The sequence below is a fragment of the Nycticebus coucang genome, chromosome 17 (assembly GCF_027406575.1).
Source record: "Nycticebus coucang isolate mNycCou1 chromosome 17, mNycCou1.pri, whole genome shotgun sequence".
Taxonomy (NCBI): domain Eukaryota; kingdom Metazoa; phylum Chordata; class Mammalia; order Primates; family Lorisidae; genus Nycticebus; species Nycticebus coucang.
In genome coordinates, this window is record NC_069796.1 from 50,215,691 (window position 1) to 50,236,230 (window position 20,540).

Genomic DNA, 20,540 nt, shown 5'->3' on the forward strand with positions numbered 1-20,540 from the left:
ATTCCCTTTCTGGGTACTTCAAAGGGAAGACCTCAGTAGGGTGCTAGTCTGTCTTTAACACCTCTCTGAGACTTGCTAATCTGCCCTTTTAACAAAGAAAGAGCAGGCCTCCAGCTCTGAACCCAGGGCAGCCAGGCTCACTGAGCTAAAATTTAATAGCATTGTTTTGTTTTCTCTGAGTTTATTTTAGTGGTTGCTTTATATTTATGACATGTGACGCCAATTTTCCATCTACAATTGAGAGGTTAAATTTTGTCTTTCAAAATAAATTTATTTTTAGAAAGTCAATTGACAAAACATTAAGTCATTATCCTGTCATTCCTCTGCTCAAAACCCTGTGATAGCTGTTCATTTAAGAAACAGTAAAAGCCAAAGTTCCTACCAGACCCATGAGGACCTACATGTTCTGCCCTCCCCTCAACTCCCACGACCCTGTTTCTGTCCTGATCCCACCACTCTCTTCTCCTCTTGTTCTAGCCACACAGGCCTTTCTGCCATCACTCTGGCCTTTGTCCTGCCTGGGGTACCCTTGCTCCAAATGTTCACTTAGCTAATGCCCTTACTTTCAAGTTTGCTGGAAAATGTCATTTCCTTAATGAGGCCAGCTCTGATCACTTTATGTAATATACATCCTAGTATTTCCCCACTAGGATGCAGACTGTGCAAAGGCCAGGAAGTCCTCAAGAACGTTGAATAGACGGGCATATTGTAGTTGCTCAATAAATAGCATTAGAAATAAATAGTCAATACCTATTGAGTTAATAGCACAGCATAAATAATATGTGGAATAGTACAGTATAAGTGGTCAGGAAAAATCATGGTGTTAGTACATAAATGCCTAAGGTTTTGGAAACACCAATCTAGCCTGATGGCCCCCTTGTATAGCTGAGGAAACTGAGGCCCAGAGAAGGGGCATGCCAGGTTCACAGAGCAGTGGGTCAGTGGTCTAGAACCCAGTCTCCTGAGTTACAGACTGCCTCTAGAGGAAGTGAAGTGGGGAGGGGGGCAAGCCTCACCATTGATCTGCAGCTGGAAGGAGAGCTGGGCCTCAGCATCCTCATTGAAAGCCCGCATGGTGTAGTGGCCAGCCTCTGCCACCTTCACCCGTACCAGTGTCAGTTCTGACACATACCTGGGGGAGCAAGATACGCAGCTGTCAGACCTGGAAGAACTCTTAGGGCCCTCCTCACTCCCCTGGTACAAGTAGGGAGAGGAAGGGCTTGCCAGGGTCACGTAGGTGTCAAAAGCAGAGCCAAAACTCAAACCCAATCCCCACTCATAGGCAATTCCACTGAGCCAAGAGGAAGCTTTGGGAGGAGGAAGCCCAAGAGGAGAGGCTGGGGGAAGCCCTATTTCCCTCCCTTTCAGAAGGGCCTGAGGCTGCTATATCCTAACAGATCTCAGTCTCCAGCAGTCTGCTAACCTCTAGCCTCAGGGCTAGCAGCAGCATTGAGTGGCTGGCCTGGCACCTTCTTCCCCAGTCATATGGCCTTTTTCTTCTTGGCTGCTGCCTGCAGTCCGCACCCATCACAAGGATAACTAAACATCAGGGTGATCATCTGACCAACGCCTGCTTCCTCCACTAGACTAGAAACTCTAGGAGGGATGGAACTGTCTGCTGTGGTCGCTGCAGCATCCCTAGTGCCTGGCACCTAGTAGGCTCTCAGGAAAGGCGGGGCTTAGGTTTGTTGAGTGGCTAAAGGCCACAGAGAACAATAGTTTCAAGAATGGAGTGAGCGGACTCCTGCTTACCGGGTCTCAGACACATTGCGCGTGGACAGGGCAATCTCGCCAGCGCTGGAAACGCCCAGGGTGTAGTTGTCCTTGAACCACAGGACGGTAGGCGGAGGGTAGGCCTCGAATACCACCTGCAGTGTCCGGCTCCGGTGTAGTTCAGCAAATTGTAAAGGGCCCACATCTTCCAGCAACCGCACAAAGCCGCTCTCTGCAAGGGGTGGCGGTCAGAGGCGGGACCCTGGGGCGCGGCTATGCCCGGCCACCAATGGGGCAGCACCTGTCCCGGGTGCGGGGCTCCTGGAGGCGGGGCATCAACTGACTGCCAAAGCAGCCCAGACTTGTGGGTCGGGGCTTTAGGCTTTAGGAACCCAGTGGGCAAGGAAGTCTCCGGAGCCTGGGTTGCTGCTGGGACCCAGACTGGGTGGGCCTGGAGAAGGGGCCAAATTTGAGGGTGATGTTGATGTCGAGGCCGGCTTTGAGGTTGAGACTGGAGTTGCGGTTCTCCGTTTGGGCTCCATGCTGTGGCTGAAGTAACTTGGAGCCTGGGCTAAGTACTGAGGTTTAATTTAGGGACTGCGCTGCCGGGGGCTTGGGATGGCCATTAGGATGAGAAATCACATTGGGACTGGGATTCTGGCTAGGCAGAAAGTCTAGGTTGAGCTAGGGTTAGATTTGGGCTGACACTGCACTTTGGTTTAGATTTATCCCCAAGTTGGGGCTTTGGTTGGTACAAAAGCTAGGGCTGTACTGGAGTGTGGCTGACTGTACCCCTGGCCTGTGATAGGCTCTGGGTCCAGCTCAGGCTGGGTGCTGGGCCAAAAGCACTTACCAACCACAGTGACATTGATGGCCTTTTCATCTTGATGGTCGTTCACACTCTCTGACACGTTGCAGATGTAGGTGCCTGAGTCGCCTAGCTCAGCATTGGGGATATGCAGGATGGAGAGGATGTGGTAGGGCATATCCATGAGAAAGTCAGTCACTGGCTCCACCAGCCGCCCACTCTGCAGGGACAGGAGGGACAGGCCCCCCAAATCAAGAGGGGTCCATGAGAAATCAGTCTGCAAGCCAAGATATCCATTCATCCCTGCCTGGCCCCTCCTCATCCCCTGGCCCTTACCTCCTTTCGGGGATATGTCCACTCAAAGTTGACCACCTCGTTTCCAATCACAATGCACATAACAGTGATGTTCTCACCCTGGCGGACCACGGTCTGCACTGCGTTCACTGAGACATTGATGGATGACACTGATGGGAAAAGACGAGCTTAGGGCTGGAGAAGTGATGGGGTAGGGGTCCAGGCAGGCTAGGGATGGCTAGTATAGAAGATTCATTCATTTGGCAAATATTTATTGAATATCTCTATATGCCAAGTATTATTCTAGGCACTGGGGCTACAGGGGTGAACAAAATAGACAAAATCTTGTCTTCGTGGAGCTGATATTCTAGAATAACAGTCTAGAAATCAAAGGACTCTCTGGGGATCTAAGTACAAGGGATGGTTATTGAGCACATACCATGGACGAGGTACCTTCCATCTTTGGTTTATTTTGCAATGAGCCTATGAGGTAGGCTGCCATTATTATCCACACTTTACAGAGGAGGAAGCAGGCTCAGAGAGATTATGTGCCTTGTGTAAAGTCACTCAGATGGGAAATGGCAAAGCTGGGATTTAAACCCAACTAACTCCAAAGCCTATGCCTTTGTTATATTATGTAGCCCAACTCAGCCACCAACACATTCTGGAGCAGTGGGCAAACTCCATCCTCTCTCCGAGCCTGAGTTTCCTCATCTGTATGGAGGAAATAATCCCTCATCTAATGGGGAAAACACTAACTCCTTTCCAAGGTGACACTGAGAATCCAAGGAAAAATACAGTCTCCTTTGTAAACTGGAAAGGGCTATGCCTCTGTGAAGGCTTATACTTGCCTCTGCTGAGCATCAGGCCAGAAAGGGGGCTCACCCTGGAGTCTGTAGACATAGTAGGCATCAGAATCCACCTCCCTGTCTCCAATGGTGGTTTTGCAGATGTAGCTCCTGTCCTCAAAGGTGCCAGAAAAGCCACGTTGGTGGTCATAGGGGATAGGCAGTGGGACATCCACTTTCTTCTCATGCAGTGTCACCACCAGCTGTGGGTCTGTCACTCGGCATGGAATTGTGATCTCAGTTATTTCCGTAAGAAAGATGAATAGTTCCTCGGGGTCGTTAGGGAGGAAGCCCATGGTGGGATCTGCCAGGGTGAAGCCATGAATGAGGGTCAGGGGAACTGGGTTGTCTGGCTATCCTCTGAATAGCCATGAAACTCTGAGCAAGTCCTTGCTCTCTCTGCCCTTCAGCCTCACCACTGTAGAATAAGAACTCTCCCAGAAGTCCCTCCCAGCTCTAGCACTTGATATTGACAGTGCCAGGGTAAGAAAGAAGACAAGCCACAACTTGAAGCACAGCTGATACCTGGAGCTTGGAACATGGGGAAGATGAGGGGCCAGGGATGAAGTAGCAGACTGGAACCAGTTGAGAATATAGAGTTCTCAGGAGGCAGGACTGGGTGGGCTGGCAGGGAGCACACAGATATCTGGAGCAAGGAGTGGGAGCGAACACACTCTGGACCCAGCCAGGCTGGATTCCATGATTTGTCTGCATTCTAAGATAGCTGCATTTTGCAACATCACTAAAGCACTCTGAGCTCCCCTGATTCCCTCAGTTGAGAAGAAGCGTAGGAAAAGGGCACGCCGGCTGGGGCCCTTACCTGGCACAAAGATGTAGAGCCGTTTCCGCTCACCAGACTCCAGCCCATGGGAGTCGTTGTAGGTGCAAAAGTATTCTCCCGTGTCTAGCCCAGTGACATTGGTCAGTGTTAGCAAGCTGGAGAAGGTGCCATCCTGGGTCATAGTCATTTCTTGTTGGGGCTCCTGGGACATCCGTTCCCACACTACTGGAGCTGAACCCGAGCAGGTCAGAATTAAGGTGCTGGATATATTAAGGACAAGCTCTGGTCCTGGAGGTGTGATGACCAGGCCCTGAGAGATCTGTGGTTCCAGCAGTAACAGCAGGGGAAGCACCAGCAACTGACCTTTGGGAGAGGAGGTGTCAGACATCAGGGCACAGGGGCCTCAGCACCTCTCCCAGAGCTGACTCTGGAGGGTGGGGGGGAAGCCACGTATGCACAGAACTCAAGTCCTCTAAGAACACACCCTCTGTCCAGGGTAGATCAGAACCCTGTACCCATAGCTCTGAGGCCTGCTTGCCCAGGGTGAGGGCCCCAGGGGCTCCTCCCGACCTCCTGTCTCAGTCCCTTACACCCTCAGCCTCCAAGTCCTTCAGCAGTGCTATGTGCATGCAGTAGGTACAAAAGGGGGTCAGGAAATCCTCGGGAAGCAATTCCTCGGCCTGCAGTTCCTTCATTACTTCCCAGGTCACTTTGAGCCTCTTCCCTGCAGCTGACTCAGCTGCCCAGATTCTGCACAAAGCCCAGAGGAGGTTCTGCTTAAGAAGAGGGTCGGAGGGAGGGGCTTAGAAGCTCTGAGTGGGGAAAGACTGAGGTAGGGAAGATACAGAGGCCCCTGTGGGCTAAAGGTGACTGAAGTTGAAGGTGTGTGTCAAGTGATTGGTCCCCCTTTCCCATGACTTCCTCTGGGGAGCCATGTGTTTGTGAGCCAGGCCCCCATGCTCCCTGGTGATGAAAATTAGGAGAGGCCCAGACAAGTGGGCCCACCCGTCCAACACCAGTCTGCTAGGCAGGCCCTTCACTGTCATTAATCATGTGGTCAGCTGCCCAGCTTCTGGAGAGCAGCAGTGAGGGGCAGGGTATGCTGAGAGAAGCCCACCAGGTGCCTGGGAGCTCCCAGCCAATAAGGGATCTGTGCAGAGAGCTCCAAATCAGCCAGACTGAGGAGAGACCAGAGGCCAGGGACAAGTGCTAGAGGGTAGGGTGGGATCTGGAGGGCCAAACAAAGAATTTGAGCTGATGGTTCTAAACAAGCAGGAGTCCACTGATGCTTTCTGAGCTGATGATGGGCAGTCGTAGGAAACCTCCACGGAGGAGGCCCATGGCAATATAGGAAATTAACACCCAAGAGCACAGCAGTGCTCCTGCACTCTCTTGCCCTGGTGCTATCATGCACTGCTCCTGCCGGCTCCAAGGTCCTGCTTAGCAGCTCCCCAGGGCCCCTAACCCTGCCTGTAGTTTACCTACCTTTGAGGACCAGAGCCGGCATCACACCTGGAAGCAACATGGTGTCCTGCAGAGTTAAACAGGGGTTAGTGAGCAAGATGGGAAGAGGCAGTGCCAGGGCCCATCTTAGCACCCAGATCCCACAGACTAAGCCCCAGCCTGGGCCACCAGCCTCTGTGCCTGGAGGGGCTGAAGTCAAAGGCCACCCTGTCCCAAGGCTAAGAGGGCACTCATGACTACAGGCCCCCTCCCCTCCATCCTGGACTTGGCCTCAGGGACCCTGGACCTTTTGGCTCTGTCTCTAACTCCCATGTGGCCTTGGCTGAGTCCCCTGCCTGTCTCTGGGCCTTAGTTTCCCTGTGTGTATAGTGGGCGTGGGGAAGTTGGGCTGGATGGTGTCCAGGGGCCTGCCAGTTCTGACAGCCTGTCCTCCAGGTGACAGTTCCAATACCAGGCTCTTATCTGCCAGGACAAATATTTGGGGAAGTGTGATGAAAGGCCTGGGGGAGAAGAGGGGGAGAGCCAGAGAACTCCCACAGCTCCACAAGCACAACAGGAAATGGAGGCGGCTATGAGCTGTGGGAAGGGAAGGGGGGAAGTTAGGGCTATGGAATGTGGCGGTGGGCCTGGCCCCCTTTACTCAGCCCAGAGCAGCATCAGAGGCCCAGAGGAGAGGGGCCAGAGGCTGGGCTCAGGGGAGAGCTCCCCCACTCCCACAGTGTTCAGATGGGGGAACTGAGGCTCTGAGGGGCAAAAGATTGCCCAAGTTTCCACAGCAGAGTCTGTCCTAAAGGAAGACAGAAGACCTGAGATGGTAGAAGTGGAGAGAAACAACAATGCAGAGGGACGGGGAGAGGAGACGTGTGAAAAGACGGCGCCAGAGGCAGAGACAGGAGCGGGGAAGAGTCTTTGCTTTATCCCTGCCTCAACAGCCACCCCTCAGATCTCAAATGACCAAGAGCCAGGTATGCCGAGGGTCTCTGCCTGCAGCATGGACAAGAAGGAAGCCAGAAGCGGATGGGGTCACAGAGCAAGACCTGTGGGGAGTGACCAGGTATCAAGGCAGTGATGCTGTGGGGCTGCCCAGCCTGGCCCTGCTCCTAAGGCCACGCCCAGCTTGCCCTCAGCTACTTGTAGTTTCCAGTCCAAGGCAGGGAGCCAGGTTTGTGCCCCAGGATACTACCTCTGTGGCCCGAGTCTCCAGCTCTGGCAGTGTACCACCTACATGGCTGCATTCCCATGGTAGGGGCAGGACCCCATCTCTAACTAACATCCTAAGAAGCAACCTAAGGAAATCTGCTCCTCTCCCTCCAGACCTCCTGCCCAAAGATACCACCAATGAATTGCAACAGGCCTAAAGCCCAGTCCTTCTGATACCCCTCCACAGCATCCTCAACTCTTCTCCCTTCTGCCCCAGCCCATCCTGCTGGACACCATGCCACTTTGGGCAGGAGGGAGCAGCGCCAAGGTGGAGCCGGCAGCTTCCACGGAGGCCTATGTGCCCCTCGGTGGGTGCCCCTCTGGCTCCCCACTTCCTGCCTAAGATTTCAGCCAAAGAAAATCATTAGCAGCCGAGGCTGGGGGAGGGGGTCACTTCAACCTCCTTGCCCCTCTTCTCCCAGCCTCCCTGGCTGGCCGCACTGTTTATTATTCTAAAGGAGGAATTTGGCCTGCTGGCCAGGAGATGGGAGGTCACTGCAATAGGACTGGCCTGGCTCTGGAAGGCTGGACTGTCCATGTGGGCTGGCCCTCATGGCATGCCGCCTGACCCTGCTCCCTTGTGGCTCTAGCACTTGGCACCCAGATCCTCTCCCCTTCAGATCCTCCCCTGCTGGTTCTGGGGCTGGGAGAGGCTCAGAGCTGAGACTCTGAGCTAGGAGGAACCATTTCTGAATGGGCAGTAGAGGCCCAGAGAGGGACAGAATCATGCCTCAGTCGCACAGAAAAAAGGCAGATTCAGCCTGTGAGGAGAAGCTAGGCTGGGCAAGGAGGCTCAGGGAGTGTGTAGATGACTTAGAGAGGGTCTAGGCACCCCCAAGGATTGTGGACTGGCTTTACTCTCTAGGAAATGAGCATTTTAGCTCCCTTCATAAGAGACTTTGGATTCATTGTGAGACTAAACCAGTCTCTAGCCCTCTCCGGGACTCTGTTTCACCACCCATACGTGGAAAGATTTGGACAGGTCATCTCAAAGGGCTGTCCCTATTCTAAAGCTCTGCCTTCTTCACTAGCCAAAGAGAAGATTCTAGTCACCATTATTTTCATTGGGGTGTTTTGAGGAGATGGGGGCTGGCAAGAAGGATGAAGCTACATTCCTCTGAGGCCAGAGTCCCATGAGAATCCATCACTCCTCTCATTCCATGGGTGGAATTTCCCTGAATGTTTGGTCATAGCCTTGCTCAGTGGGCTTTGACAAGTTATTTCCCTCTAGGGAGGCCTCAGTTTTCCCATCTATACAACTAAAAGTTAGAAATAGTTTTTCAGGTGACTTCCAGCCAAATGAACTGGTGATATGAAACCCCAGAAGGTGGCAAGGGATGGTATGGACCACCATACACCAAAGGATAGAAGACCAGGGAGGACCACAGGAGAACTCAGGGAACCCAGACACAACCTCCTGGGCCATCTTGGATGACTCACTGGCATGCCCAGTTGTCCACTCCATGCCTTCTGGACCTCTGTGTGCTTCCCAGAGGTTGCTTTGTTTCCAGCCAACCCCAGGGAGGACCAGGCAGTTGACGGGGTTGGTGGGTTGCCTGTGACAACTTCCCTTCTTTAGGGGAGTGGTGCTCTAGGGAAAAGCCAACTGCGACAGCCTGGTTGTCACAATCAGGGAGCAGGCACCTTCCCCCACTATCTGCCATTCTCTCCCATCCAGGGAGGCCCCTGAAGCAGAGATAGGGAGGATGCCCTTAGATATCCCCCTTTTCTTATGAAAAGAGTGCTGTGTACCAGGAAACGCTCAGGATTCCTCCTGTTCTGGCGAGGTGAGAAGATCAGATGCCCAAAGATGGGGTCATGCCCTGCTCCTCACAGTGAATCAGAGGGACCCCTTAGGGGAACAGAGTGAGGACCCTAAGTCCAGGGGAGCAAGCATTCTTGAGAGTCATTCTCAGAGCCCCAGCCTTCCCTCCTCCTGGCATATACAATTCTCTACTCCTTTCCCACCGCCTTAATCTAAATAAATCCAGTCCATCTTGGCCACATCCGCCAGCAGCAGCTTCCCTCCCTCAGGGTCCAGAGGCTCCCACGACACAGGCAAGCCAGGGAGGAGGCCCTGCATCACTACGGGGGAGCCTGCACACGGTGAGCACAAGCACGCAGCACAGACGTCTGCCTACGCGCTTATTCACATGCTCCTCTGGAACACATACAAGTGCAACAGGCTGTGTGTGTGCCCAGCCCTCATGTAGGCACTGAACAGGAACATGCCTACACAAAACGTACATGCACCAGCTCCCACTGTGCCCAGCACACGTGCGTCCAGCACACACGTGCACAGCAACATTGCTGCCTAGGTGTTCTCTCGGGTGTCCAATGGAGATCACTCGTGTGCGACAGATCACATGTGCACCTGGCATGCACAGCATGCACAGAAGGTATGCACAGAGAATCCCAAACTTGCCTAAACGTGCATTCACACGCACACATAGACAAACCAGAAAGCTGATACGTGTGTTGCGCATTTGCCGCACCATTTACTGCCCCGGGGACCATTGTGAGCACTGGACGGGTGTTGACTGACTTGATCTTCAGTCACCTCCATGAGGTAGGTACAAGGATCACTCCCATTTTATAAGTGGGGGAAACTGAGGCAGCGGGCACCTCAGACACTTGCCTGGAACACAGAATCGGTTGGGGTTGGACAGAGATTAACGTGAGGCGATGTGGCTCTGCGCTCTATACCACTCTACTCCCCTGCTGCTATGCTTGATGTGGGTGTTTGGTTGGGTCTGGCAGAGGATGGGGGGGACTAATGGAAACAGACAGATTGAGGCTTACCTAGCTGAGGATTGACAGGACTTGGTGATTAGACAGAGAGGCATCATAGGGGAGCCCCACCCCTGTTTCTGGCTTGGAAGCCTAAGGGGCAGGAGTGTGTGTGCTGAGGGGCCCATGCCATTTTCTGAGTGAGAACAGGGCCAAAGAGCAGGAGCTGCCACCCAGCTGGTTTAGGATGTGGAGGGTCTGTGGGCTGGAGGCGGGGAACAGGCTGGACAGCCTGCAGGGAGACAGGGATGGGGGAAGCCCCCCTGTGGAGAAGGGGGTGCTGGGGCAGGCAGGCCCAGGCCAGGGATGCTCTGAATATACAAGATGCCTGAGGGAGGAGGAGGCCTGGCCATGGGGTCACAGGGTCAGAGTCTTGGAATGTCAGAGCTCCACAGCCCTCAAGGATCGTCTATGGGCTCCAACTGCCTTCCTGTGCCCCACTGGACAGGTGAGCAAGCAAAGACTTAGAGAAGGAAAGGGAGAGGTCCCTCTATTTTGGCTGAGGCAGGATGGGCACAGGTGCCCAACAGGGCACTGAAGCTCCCCTGGCTGGGTGGCCCTGTGCCTCTGCCCCTCCTCAGACATGAGGCTGGTGGCTCAAGGCCCAGGATTCAAATGGCGGCTGCTCCCCTTGCCATCTCCAGAGCACACCTCTGTCCTGCCATGTACTGACCTTTGAATCAGGTTACTTTCCCTACACTGTCCCAGCCAAGTAGGATCTGCAATTAGGACTTAGAGGAAGTGACTTGCTAAGTTGCTGGGGAAGTGAGACACAGACTCTAGGCTCCTGACCCAGTCTAGTCCTCTCTCCTCAATACCAGGGGCCCCAGCTGGGCAGACTCCTAGGGGGCAAGAGAGAGCGTCTGGATTCTAGTCCCAGCTCTGTGGTTCACCTCTAGTCCCCCCTGTCCTCAAGGGATACATCCCAAGAGCCCCAGCAGATGCCTGTGATAGGAATGAACCCTGTATATGTGTTTTTCCACATACACACCTATGATAAAGTTTAATTTATAAATCAAGCACCATAGAGATGAACAGCTACAACCAATAATAGAACAATTACAACAACATGCTATCCCAAAAGTTATATGAATGTAGTCTCTGTCTCAAAATATTATCTTACTGTGCTATACTAATCCTCCTTTCTGTGATGCTATGAGATGATACAGTGCCTACGTGAGGAGACGAAGTGAGGGAATGACGTGGGCATTGTGATGTAGTGTTGGGACACTACTGACCTTCTGATACTATCAGAAGGGTCATCCAGCCATGATAATGTCAATGGCTGGATGGCAATGGTTGGATGTTGATGACCAACAGGAGGGTTGTGTACATAGCATGGATACACCAGACAAAGGGATGTTTCACTCTCAGGCAGGATGGAGTGGAACAGCCCCAGATGTCATCACGCTACTCAGAGAAACATGACATTTAGAACTTACACATTGTTTATTTCTGGAATTTTCCATTTAATATTTTTGGACCATGACTGTGGAAAGGGCAACTGTGGATAAGAGGGACTACTGGACCATCCTGACCCGTCCCTCATGGGTCCCAGTTTCTCCATCTGTGCAATGGGGTGGGCAGGGCTGTCATTGGAGCATGTTTAGAACCCTGCTCTAGAAGGCAGCTGCGCTGAGTTGGAACGCTGGGGTGGGGGCAGGGGCACTGGGGAGGGGCCCCAGCAGGAATGTCATGACTCAGCTCAGAGAAGACAGCCAGTTCCAGGCAAGAAGTGGGCAAGCAGCATCTGGAGCCAGGATGGAGTCTTCCTGCCAGCAGTTGAAGCCTACAAAAATGACAGCAGCATAGCTTGGACTTGGCAGCAGGCTGACATGTAGGTATGACCTTTCAACTTGGTCAGGGAGCCTCATCCTGGTCCAGGGAAGAGGGCAGGGTCCAGAAGAAGGAGAGACAGTTACAAATAGGGAGAAGAAACCTGGGAGGGAGAAGAAACCTGGGAAGGGGCAGAGGTTCCCACTTGGCCCCTTCAATCCCATGTCCCACTTCTGTCTGTTGGAGAGGGCTCAGTGCTTCGTCCCTACACGAGTCTCCCTCAAGCCTCAGGATCAGGTAGTGATGGTGCTATCTCTAGGCCATGCTGCTTCTGGAATCCAGGGGCCTTTGTGTTTTCCAGGTGCCTTGAAAATCTCCCTCAACAAAGCGGGAGAAATTGGCTAAGCTGTGGCCTTGCACAGGCTCTAGCTGTCCTGGAAGTCCAAGTGGATGGAAGAATAGGGCTGCTTCTGTGGAAGGCCATCCCGATCCCCCACCCCGCCCCTCTGGCAGCTCAGTTGCCTGTGGCTGCCTCTCTGCAGCTCCTCTCCTGGCTCCTTACTTCCAATCTGCCCCTCCCGTGTCCTCACACCCAACCCAAGGCACCTTTCTGAAACACCCACCTACCTTGGTGCCTCCCCAGCCCTCTGCTGTTCACTGTTACCCTCAGGCAGAGCCTGGCTTCTTAGCCCAGCCTGTAAGGGCCTCTGGCCCTGGCCCTGCCACAGCTCCCTCAGGGACAGCTCCCTCAGGACAGAGGGAGGAAGGCTGCTGTCCTCCCTGCTCCCAGGGCCCAAGTCACTCACTCTTTGCTCCTCCCCCCAGGGGACCTCCCTAGGGGCACAATGGAAAGAAATGACCTATTTTCTGGAAGTCTAAAATAAAATGAAACATCTGTCTGGAACAGAGCCAGGCTGATAAAGAACGGACTGATCGCCCAGCCTGCGCGCCCACCCCCGCAGCACACCCCCCTTACCCGTCGGAGTGTGTGTGCTTGGGGATGAGGGGGCCATGCCGGCCACTTGGAACAGCTCGTGGGAAAGCACTCAGTGTGTGCCTCGTGGCTGCTGAGGCCCAAGGGAGGGGGCCTGTGTCCCCAGGAAGGCTAGGAACCAGTCAGAGGAGGTTAGTGAGAGGAGAGGCCGCTGTGAGCACACACTTCCTGCCTCGTGAGGTGCCTCACCACCGGCCTCCCTTACTCAGCCCCATGGCCACTCCTTAAACCCCAGTGGATCCCTGGCCCAGAGTCCCCTGGACCCTGTCTGGGTCCCCATCAGCCCTTTTCAAAAGGAATAGGGACTTACATGGCCTTGAAAATAAAAAGAGTAATAATAGCTACCTCTGATTTATTAATAGTACAGTTGACCCTTGAGCAACATGGATTTGAACTGCATGAGTTCACTTACATGCAGATTTTTTTCAATAAATGGGCCTGTCTCTCCTGCTTCCCTTTCTACCTCCCGTACTCCTGTCACCCCTATGACGGTGAGACCCGACCCTCTTCTCCCTCCTCCTCATCCTACTCAATGTGAAGACAATGAAGTTGAAGGCCTTTATAATAATTCACTTTCAGCTGATGAATAGTAAATATGTTTTCTACTTCTTATGATATTCTTAACATTTTTCCCTCCAGCTGATGTCATTGTAAAAGACAGAATATAATACATAGGACATACAAAACACGTGTTAAATAACTTTACATGATCCGTAAGGCTTCTAGTCAATAGAGGCTGTTAAGTTTTGGGGGAGTCAAAAGTTATATGCAGATTTTTGACTTTGCGGTGGTCAGCACCACTAATCTCCACATTGTTCAAGAATCAACTGTACTTAGCACCCACTATCTGTGCTAAGTTCTTCATGTGAATGATCTCACTGAGTCCTCAGAGCAATCCCATGGCATCGGTGTTGCTTCCGCATTTCACAGAAGAGGAAACTGAGGTGCAGACAGGTTACATTGTTTAGCCAAGATCAAGAGCTTGCCAGCGGCAGATCCAGTATTCCATCCTGGGCAGACTGGCTCCAGAGTATACAAGCCCATCGCCCGTGTAACAGTCTCTCTGTGGCAAGAAGCAACGAGAGAAGCTGGAAAGAGTGTAGCCTGGTACCTGGCACAGAATAAGCACCACACCCAGTGGGTCGCCAGCCTCATTCTCTCACCCTCCTTTTTTTTTTTTGCATTTTTTGGCTGGGGCTGGGTTTGAACCTGCCACCTCCAGCATATGGGGTTGGCGCCCTACTCCGTGAGCCACAGGCACCGCCCTCACCCTTCTTTTTCTTCTCCCAATTTCATTCTTTCATGTTCTCTTTTCAGCTGGGTGAATCTGGCAGTTTGTCAGGGAGACAGTCACACCATTTATCACAGAGCCATACAATCTTAGGGGTGGGAGGGGCCATATACACTTCCTATTCACAAACCCTCCACCTCTTCTGTGATTATACACCTTCCATGACAGGGATCCCATCCCCTCCCTCACAGCCCGTTCCATTCTTGGCCAGCTCAGAATCCTCACAGGTCAGACTACTAGAGACTTTAATGGCATTGAGCACAATGTGTCTCATTGTGTCCTCTCCCTACTGGCCTGCTTCTACCCACCAGCCCCTGACCCCTAACCCAGGACATTGTTCTTCTCATTCATTGTACCGATGCTCCCTAATTTGAAAATAAACAAAATCTCCTACTAATTCGGAGCCAAGCTTTCCTGTAAACAAAATGATCTGGATATTTTGTTTCATCCTGACGATAGCCCTGTAAAGGAGGTACACCCTTTGTCCCCACTTCACAGATGAGAAAATTAAGTCTCAAAGAGATTTGATAACTTGCCTAAAGTCACACAATAAGCAATATGCAAGGGAGCTAGAATGCAGACTCAGGCCATTCTGACTCCAAGCCTGTATTCTCAACTGCCATGCCAGACTGCCCTGCTCCTGCCGAGAAACAGCTCTGTCCACAGAGTAATGCTTCCACATGGGGCTCACCCTTTATACACAGCTATTGGGGTGCATAAAGAATCCAGGCTTCCAGGCATGAGTGGGTCCTCAGAGGCCAGAGTATTGCCCCTGCTCTCATTGAGGGGCAGTGTGGACCCCAGGTCACCCAGTAATTTGAATGTCAAGCTAGAGACAGAACATGGGACCTTTCTATAACTTCATTGCAGAGGCTGAGGGTCAACCCATAGTGGAGCAGGGTTTCTGTGCTGACTTGAGCCCCATCCCAAGGGCCTCTGAGATGGGCATCCAGGCAGTCAGACTAGGTGTGTGGCCAGCTCTGCTGCAGGCTGCTGTGTTCAGGGTCCAGGCCTGCCCATTTAGAGCCCTAGCACTCTCTGCCACTGTTCACAGAGAGCCAAGGCCTCTGCAGCTGCAGAGCTCCAAGCCTCTACCATCCCTCTGCTTCCCTCCCTGCCCCCAGCCCCAGAGCCTCATCTCCAGCCGGTGCCATGGCAACAGAGAGCGCCAGGCCCTGGCAGCCAAAGGAGCCCCTGAGAGGGGTCCCAGGCTGAGGCTGGGGAGGGGGGTGTGGCAGGCGCAGACAAGCAAACCTTCTGTTCCCCGGGCTGCTGCCACCCTGGATCAGCCATGGGCTGGGGTGGGGGCCACAGACAGAATGAGTTCTCAGAGCCAAGTGGGCAGGGGACAGGCAGGCCTCGGGGCTCATTTGTGCTGACCCACCAGCACACAGCCTTCCCCCACCAGCCCAGAGCCCACAAATCCCGCAGGGTGGCTAGCTAAGGAGTAAACCTGCCATTAATTGGTGCCAATTATGGAACATTGAGATTCCCCTCAGAGCCCTCCTAGGCAGCGGGGCCGGAGAGGAGAAAGCTCCCATGTTTCATTGACCCTCTCACTTTCTCAGCATCTGTTCTCCCAGCCCTTTCCACAGTCGCTAACTTAGGTTCTCTGTGCCTCAGTTTCCTCATCAGCAGATCGGGGCTCGTCACTGGCCTGCCAAGGCTATTGAAGGAGTTAATACAAGAAAAATGCTTAGAACAGGGCCAGCACACAGCCCTGTGCAAAGTTAGTGGACACATTATGATTATTCACTCACTCATGGGAGAATAAGTCATTCACTCACTCACTCAGCCTTGAGCACACAGCCAGGACTCTGCTAGATTGGGCTTGTCAGCAAAGGGATCCTGTGATAAATGAGACAGTGCAGAAAAGCCTCTCCCAAAAAGGTTCCTCAGGAAGGGGTGGTTGCTACTACTATTGGTACTGCCAGCAGCAGCCCTTTCTACTATACTGAGGCTCGGCCAGGAAAGCCTTGTCCTAGCAGCACTCAGGGATTTAGCAGCCAATCCTGGGCCAGACTCAAGTCTAATGACTCCCAGTCCACTGTCTATCAACTAGTTCTTTTCTGTATTTTTATCTTAGTCTCCTAATTTAATTTCCCACAAATCAGGAAATATCCTGTGGAATATTTGTGGGAGTTGTTAGGTAAAACCCACCTAACAACTATTTGGGGATATCTCCCAGTTCCTAATACACATCTGGGATTAGGTCTACAGTAGGTGCTCAATAGATGGTTACACAAGATGAGAAATCAAATTACTGTATAGGGTCAGCTTTTCTGGTCCTCAGGTCTAGGGCCTCAGCTGCCCCTAATAACACAGATTCACTAGGCTGGGGGACTGGGGTGGACAGGCAACGCTGACCCTTTCCTTCTAGGGAGGATGGGCTGGTGGGAGCAGAACAGACATTCAGAAGTCTGGAGCCAGCAGGCTGTGCCCGATGCCACCCAGTGCAAGGAAATGACACGGGAGCCCTGCCAGGCAGGCAGCAGCTCTAGAGGAAAGCCACTCATTCCTGGGTCCAAGTCCCAGCTTTACTACCTCATAACAGTGTGACCGCTCTGAGTTTAACTTCTCTGAGTCTCAATTTCCTAGAAAATGGCAAAAGAGACCTCCTTTTCCACTGCCAATGATGCAAAGCACTTGGCATGTCACAAGTGCTCAGTACAGGGTAACTACTGTGACTAAATGATTACCCCAGTGGAGAGGGCTTCCTGAGGGAGGCATCCTTGAGATAGGCCTCCCAGGTTGGTTGGGTTCTTTGACAGATGATGTCAGGGGAGTGTGTTCTTCAGGGCTCCCTAGAAGATAGCAAGGCACCTGGGAGAAATGGCAGGGAGAGATCTGTTTGGCTAGAAATCGGGGCTCTTCAGCAAAGAGTAGGTGAAGCAAGCAGAGGTTACTTAGGGAAAGGATTTGGGGTTTGCCCTAGAGACACCAGTGGCAAACTTTTTTGGGCATTGACGGTGATGGTGGGTGGCTAGCTGCTGGTTGGGCAATTGGTAATGCTGCAATTCCAAGCACTGTGAGGTACAGGGCCTCTACATAGGAGGTGGCATTTTGTGGGAAGGTTATGGATTAGGATGGGGACATTGGAGGCAGTAAGGCCAGTTTTGGGGATGAAAGCCATCTCAAACCTAGCCTGAACTCACTGACAGGACCTGCTACGTAATTTGTCAGGCAAATACAAAATGAAAATGCAGGGCTCCTTGGTAAAAAATTATTTAGAATTTCAAGATGGTGACTGCAGAGCAATCAACCAACCACAGGCCCTGCTAAGCATGGGGCCCTCATGAGGCTGAATGCTCAAGAAGTTATCCCTACTCCCTAGACTAGAGGGGGGGCCATCTGTCTGTGTCCATCTGCCCAGCCATTGGTTCATCCATCCCCCAATCCATTTATCCATCATTGCATGCATTTATTTATCCAGTCACTATTTCACTATTCATTCAGCAGATAGGCCTCAAGATGGGAACTGAAAAGTACACAGGTACAGGTGAGATGTGAGTGGTCTGCAGTCCACTGGGTCAAACCTGAGCCTTTACCTTCAATGCTCTGGTTTGGGAGAGGCCAGAGTTTCTATGACATGTTTATAAAGCTGAGCCCTGCCTCTCTAATGCTAACTGGAAACCCCCCATGCCAGACCCACTTAGGTTCAGCCTCAGGAATGGAGAAGCTGGTGAGATCACTGTCCCTGGGTTTCTACTTCCCAGTAAGCAGAGCAGCAACAAGGATGTGGCAAAACAGCCACAAGAACACTGGCAGGGACTCTCAGGGGCTAGAGGCAGAGCCAATGGACCTCTGGGATCACGAAGCTTCTCCCTAGGCCTCTCCCCACTTTACATAAGAGAAAACTATGGCCAGAATGGAGGAGTGATGTGGCCAAGAGCTCCTCGGTTCAGAAAACTACACGGGAGCATCCAGCTCTTGTCAGGATGGCTTCACTCCAGAGAGACCTGGAGGCTGAGCTGTGGACCACAAAAGGGGAACTGGCCTCTGTAGGCCCTTAAGGATATGATAAAGATGCAACACCTGTGGCGACAGAGAAGCCAACCTGGGTTTTGGGCTCAGGGCCACCACTGATGATCTTTATGACCTTAGGTACATCCTTTCCCCTCTCTGGACCTCAGTTTCCCACCCACACAATAAACAAATCCAATCAGGTGACCCCCAAAGTCCTTCTATCTCTGACATTCAGGAACTTTCTGACCCTCCTGACCCTCCCAGGGGACAGCCCTCTCCATCACAGGGTGGAGAAGCTGGTACCTCTAGCAGATGAAAGGTTTTTCAGCACCTGAGATATCAAATAGCCCTGATCTGAAGCAAAGAGAAGAGAGGAGATTAATGCATTTAAAGCCATATGCTTTGATTTTCAATCTCCTGTGCAGGCTGGGAAGGACGCCCCAGAAAGTACCTGGGTGGGGGCTCTGGGTACAGGCTTAAGGGTTCAGGAAGCTCTTTTTCCTGAGGCATCTAGGGAGGAATATGAGGTGGGCTTCTACACTGGAAGCAACAAGTGTGTGAATTTCACACCCACTCTCACCAGAGTGGAGTCCATCCTTCCCCTCACCTCTGGACCCCATCATTCTTCTGAGCCAAAGAAAGCCTTTCTTCCTCTCAAAATCAGAGCATATGGGGTTCAAAAGCCCAGTGTTGGAAGGGATCTAAAAGGCCACAGCACCCACATACGACCCCCAACAAGCCACCTCCTTAAGCTCCCTTGCTTAGTACCCAAGAAAATGGGTATGTGGGCTCTGCAGGAACACACCCTCTGAGCTCCCAGAGAAACTGAGCACATTAAGGGGCCGCTCTAATTGTTAGAAAGCTCCTCCTCATTATTATAGGTTGAGGTTTTCCATTAGTTGTCATCGATCCTGGCCTCTTTCTGTAATGTGTGGAGAAAGGGTAAGAAAAAAGCCCTTTCATTGTGAAGTTAAATATGCATGATCCCTGAGTACACAGCAAGGCTTGTGCGGCTGCCAATCTGCGCTGGCATGGCTTAGAATCCTGAAATTGTTTTAAGACTGGAAGAAAGCTTAGCAATCATCTGGGACAACCTTCTTGTTTGACTGATGGGAAAACTGAGGCCCCGAGAGGGACTGACTTGCCCACAGTCACACAGGGTTCTAGGGACTGATGACTGCCTCTGGAACATGGATGGCCCCTCCACAGTTCAGACTTTTTTAGAGTTCACTCTGGATGCCCAGGGGTATCCCGGGCCCCATCCAGACATTTGTCTTCAGACTCTGGAGTCAGAAACACATAGGGCAAGACTCAGCTCCACGACTTCCCAGCTATGGGACTTTGGACAATTGACTTAACCTCTCTGGGTATTTCCTCATCTGTGAAGTGGGGAGAGTTTCTACTGCTTGAGGTGGTTGTGATGATTAAATTAGTTCAGTAAATATTTGTTAAGAGCTTACTGAATGCCAGGCATGTGTCAGGCGCTGAGGAATACAGCAGTGAACTCCAACGCAATGGATGTAATGCACAACAGAAGCTGCAAGCAGAGACTGCTCAGGAGGGTTGATTCCTGTTGTTTCATCCTGCCCACGCTGCTTCCTGGCTAAAGATGCTGTGAGCTCTGGCCCTGAGAAGGCATCCCATGCCCTTTGCTTTCTTTCCCTTACCCTGAATTGTAAGAGAGGACTGTGAAAAGAGTCCCATTCCAGGGACCCACTGCCCACAGGGTTCTGAGCCATATACAAGGAATGGGTGGGCATTTTGGGGGTGTCTAGGGATCCTTTCATCCCTTTCTCCTTCCCCACCACACTCAGCAGCCTGTCCTGAGCAAAATGCCCAAACCATCCTCTGTTAGCTTTGGAGACAGTTGGTCTCAGAGTCATACTGAGGCTTGTGCCCTCAGAATAGACACAGGCCTTTAGAATATACGTGCTATCCAGGTCCCTTTCACTGGCATAGCCCTTTACAGGCTGCAGACCAATTTCATAGCCAAATGATCTTGTGAAGTAGTGGCCCTCTCTGAACCAGTGGCCTTAGGTCAGCCTATGAAGTGCAGGAGCTATGCTAAGCACCTTGCCCATGCTGTTGCCTCCTAGAGTCCACCTACTGCCCTGCTGCTCACAGAGAAGACTAGGGGCCAGAAAGGCCAAGGTGCTGGCCCAGAGTCATCCAGCCAGAGTGGAATTAGGGATTAATCTATAGTCATCTGATGCCCAGGCCTGGTGCCATTTGTCCACAGTGCCCATTGCCTCCTAGATATGGAAGCAGCCCAGAGAGAGAACATACGGGTCTGAGGTTGGCCATACAGTGAGCCAGGGCAAGCACCAGGTCTCCTGACTCTGAATTCACAGGGCTTTCCGCAGCCCGCCCCACATCTGTGGGCAATTACAAGTCCCAGCTCTTCTTCCCACAGAGGAGGGCGGGCTGACTGATAACTACTGTCTATGAGGAGGGTGCTAGCCAGATGGTCTCCTTCCTCTCCCAGGACTAAGCCAGGGCAGTCAGACTAGAGGCTGCAGTTTCTATTGGGGGAAGGTGCTGAAGCCAGGAGCAGGCTCTGTGGGAGGATGGGGATTCTCTCCTCTGGGGAGCACATGGGTTATGACTTTGGATTC

At 52.3% G+C, this 20,540-nt stretch overlaps 1 protein-coding gene across 3 annotated transcripts in view; it reads right to left on the minus strand.

The window, feature by feature from the left end:
• The window catches only part of PDGFRB (platelet derived growth factor receptor beta), a 39,328-nt gene that overhangs the window by 16,515 nt on the left and 2,273 nt on the right, over window positions 1-20,540 (minus strand). Inside the window, exons 2-8 of one of the 3 annotated variants that reach the window (XM_053565972.1) lie at window positions 5,930-5,975; window positions 4,484-4,807; window positions 3,701-3,967; window positions 2,858-2,985; window positions 2,567-2,741; window positions 1,753-1,945; window positions 1,017-1,132 (exon numbers count right to left, since the gene is read on the minus strand). In XM_053565972.1, the coding sequence (XP_053421947.1) occupies window positions 1,017-1,132; window positions 1,753-1,945; window positions 2,567-2,741; window positions 2,858-2,985; window positions 3,701-3,967; window positions 4,484-4,807; window positions 5,930-5,969 (1,243 nt within the window). In that variant the 5' untranslated portion in view covers window positions 5,970-5,975. Of the gene's footprint in view, window positions 1-1,016; window positions 1,133-1,752; window positions 1,946-2,566; window positions 2,742-2,857; window positions 2,986-3,666; window positions 3,968-4,483; window positions 4,808-5,929; window positions 5,976-20,540 lie in introns of those variants that run through there. The other 2 variants (XM_053565973.1, XM_053565975.1) reach the window with 2 other exon arrangements.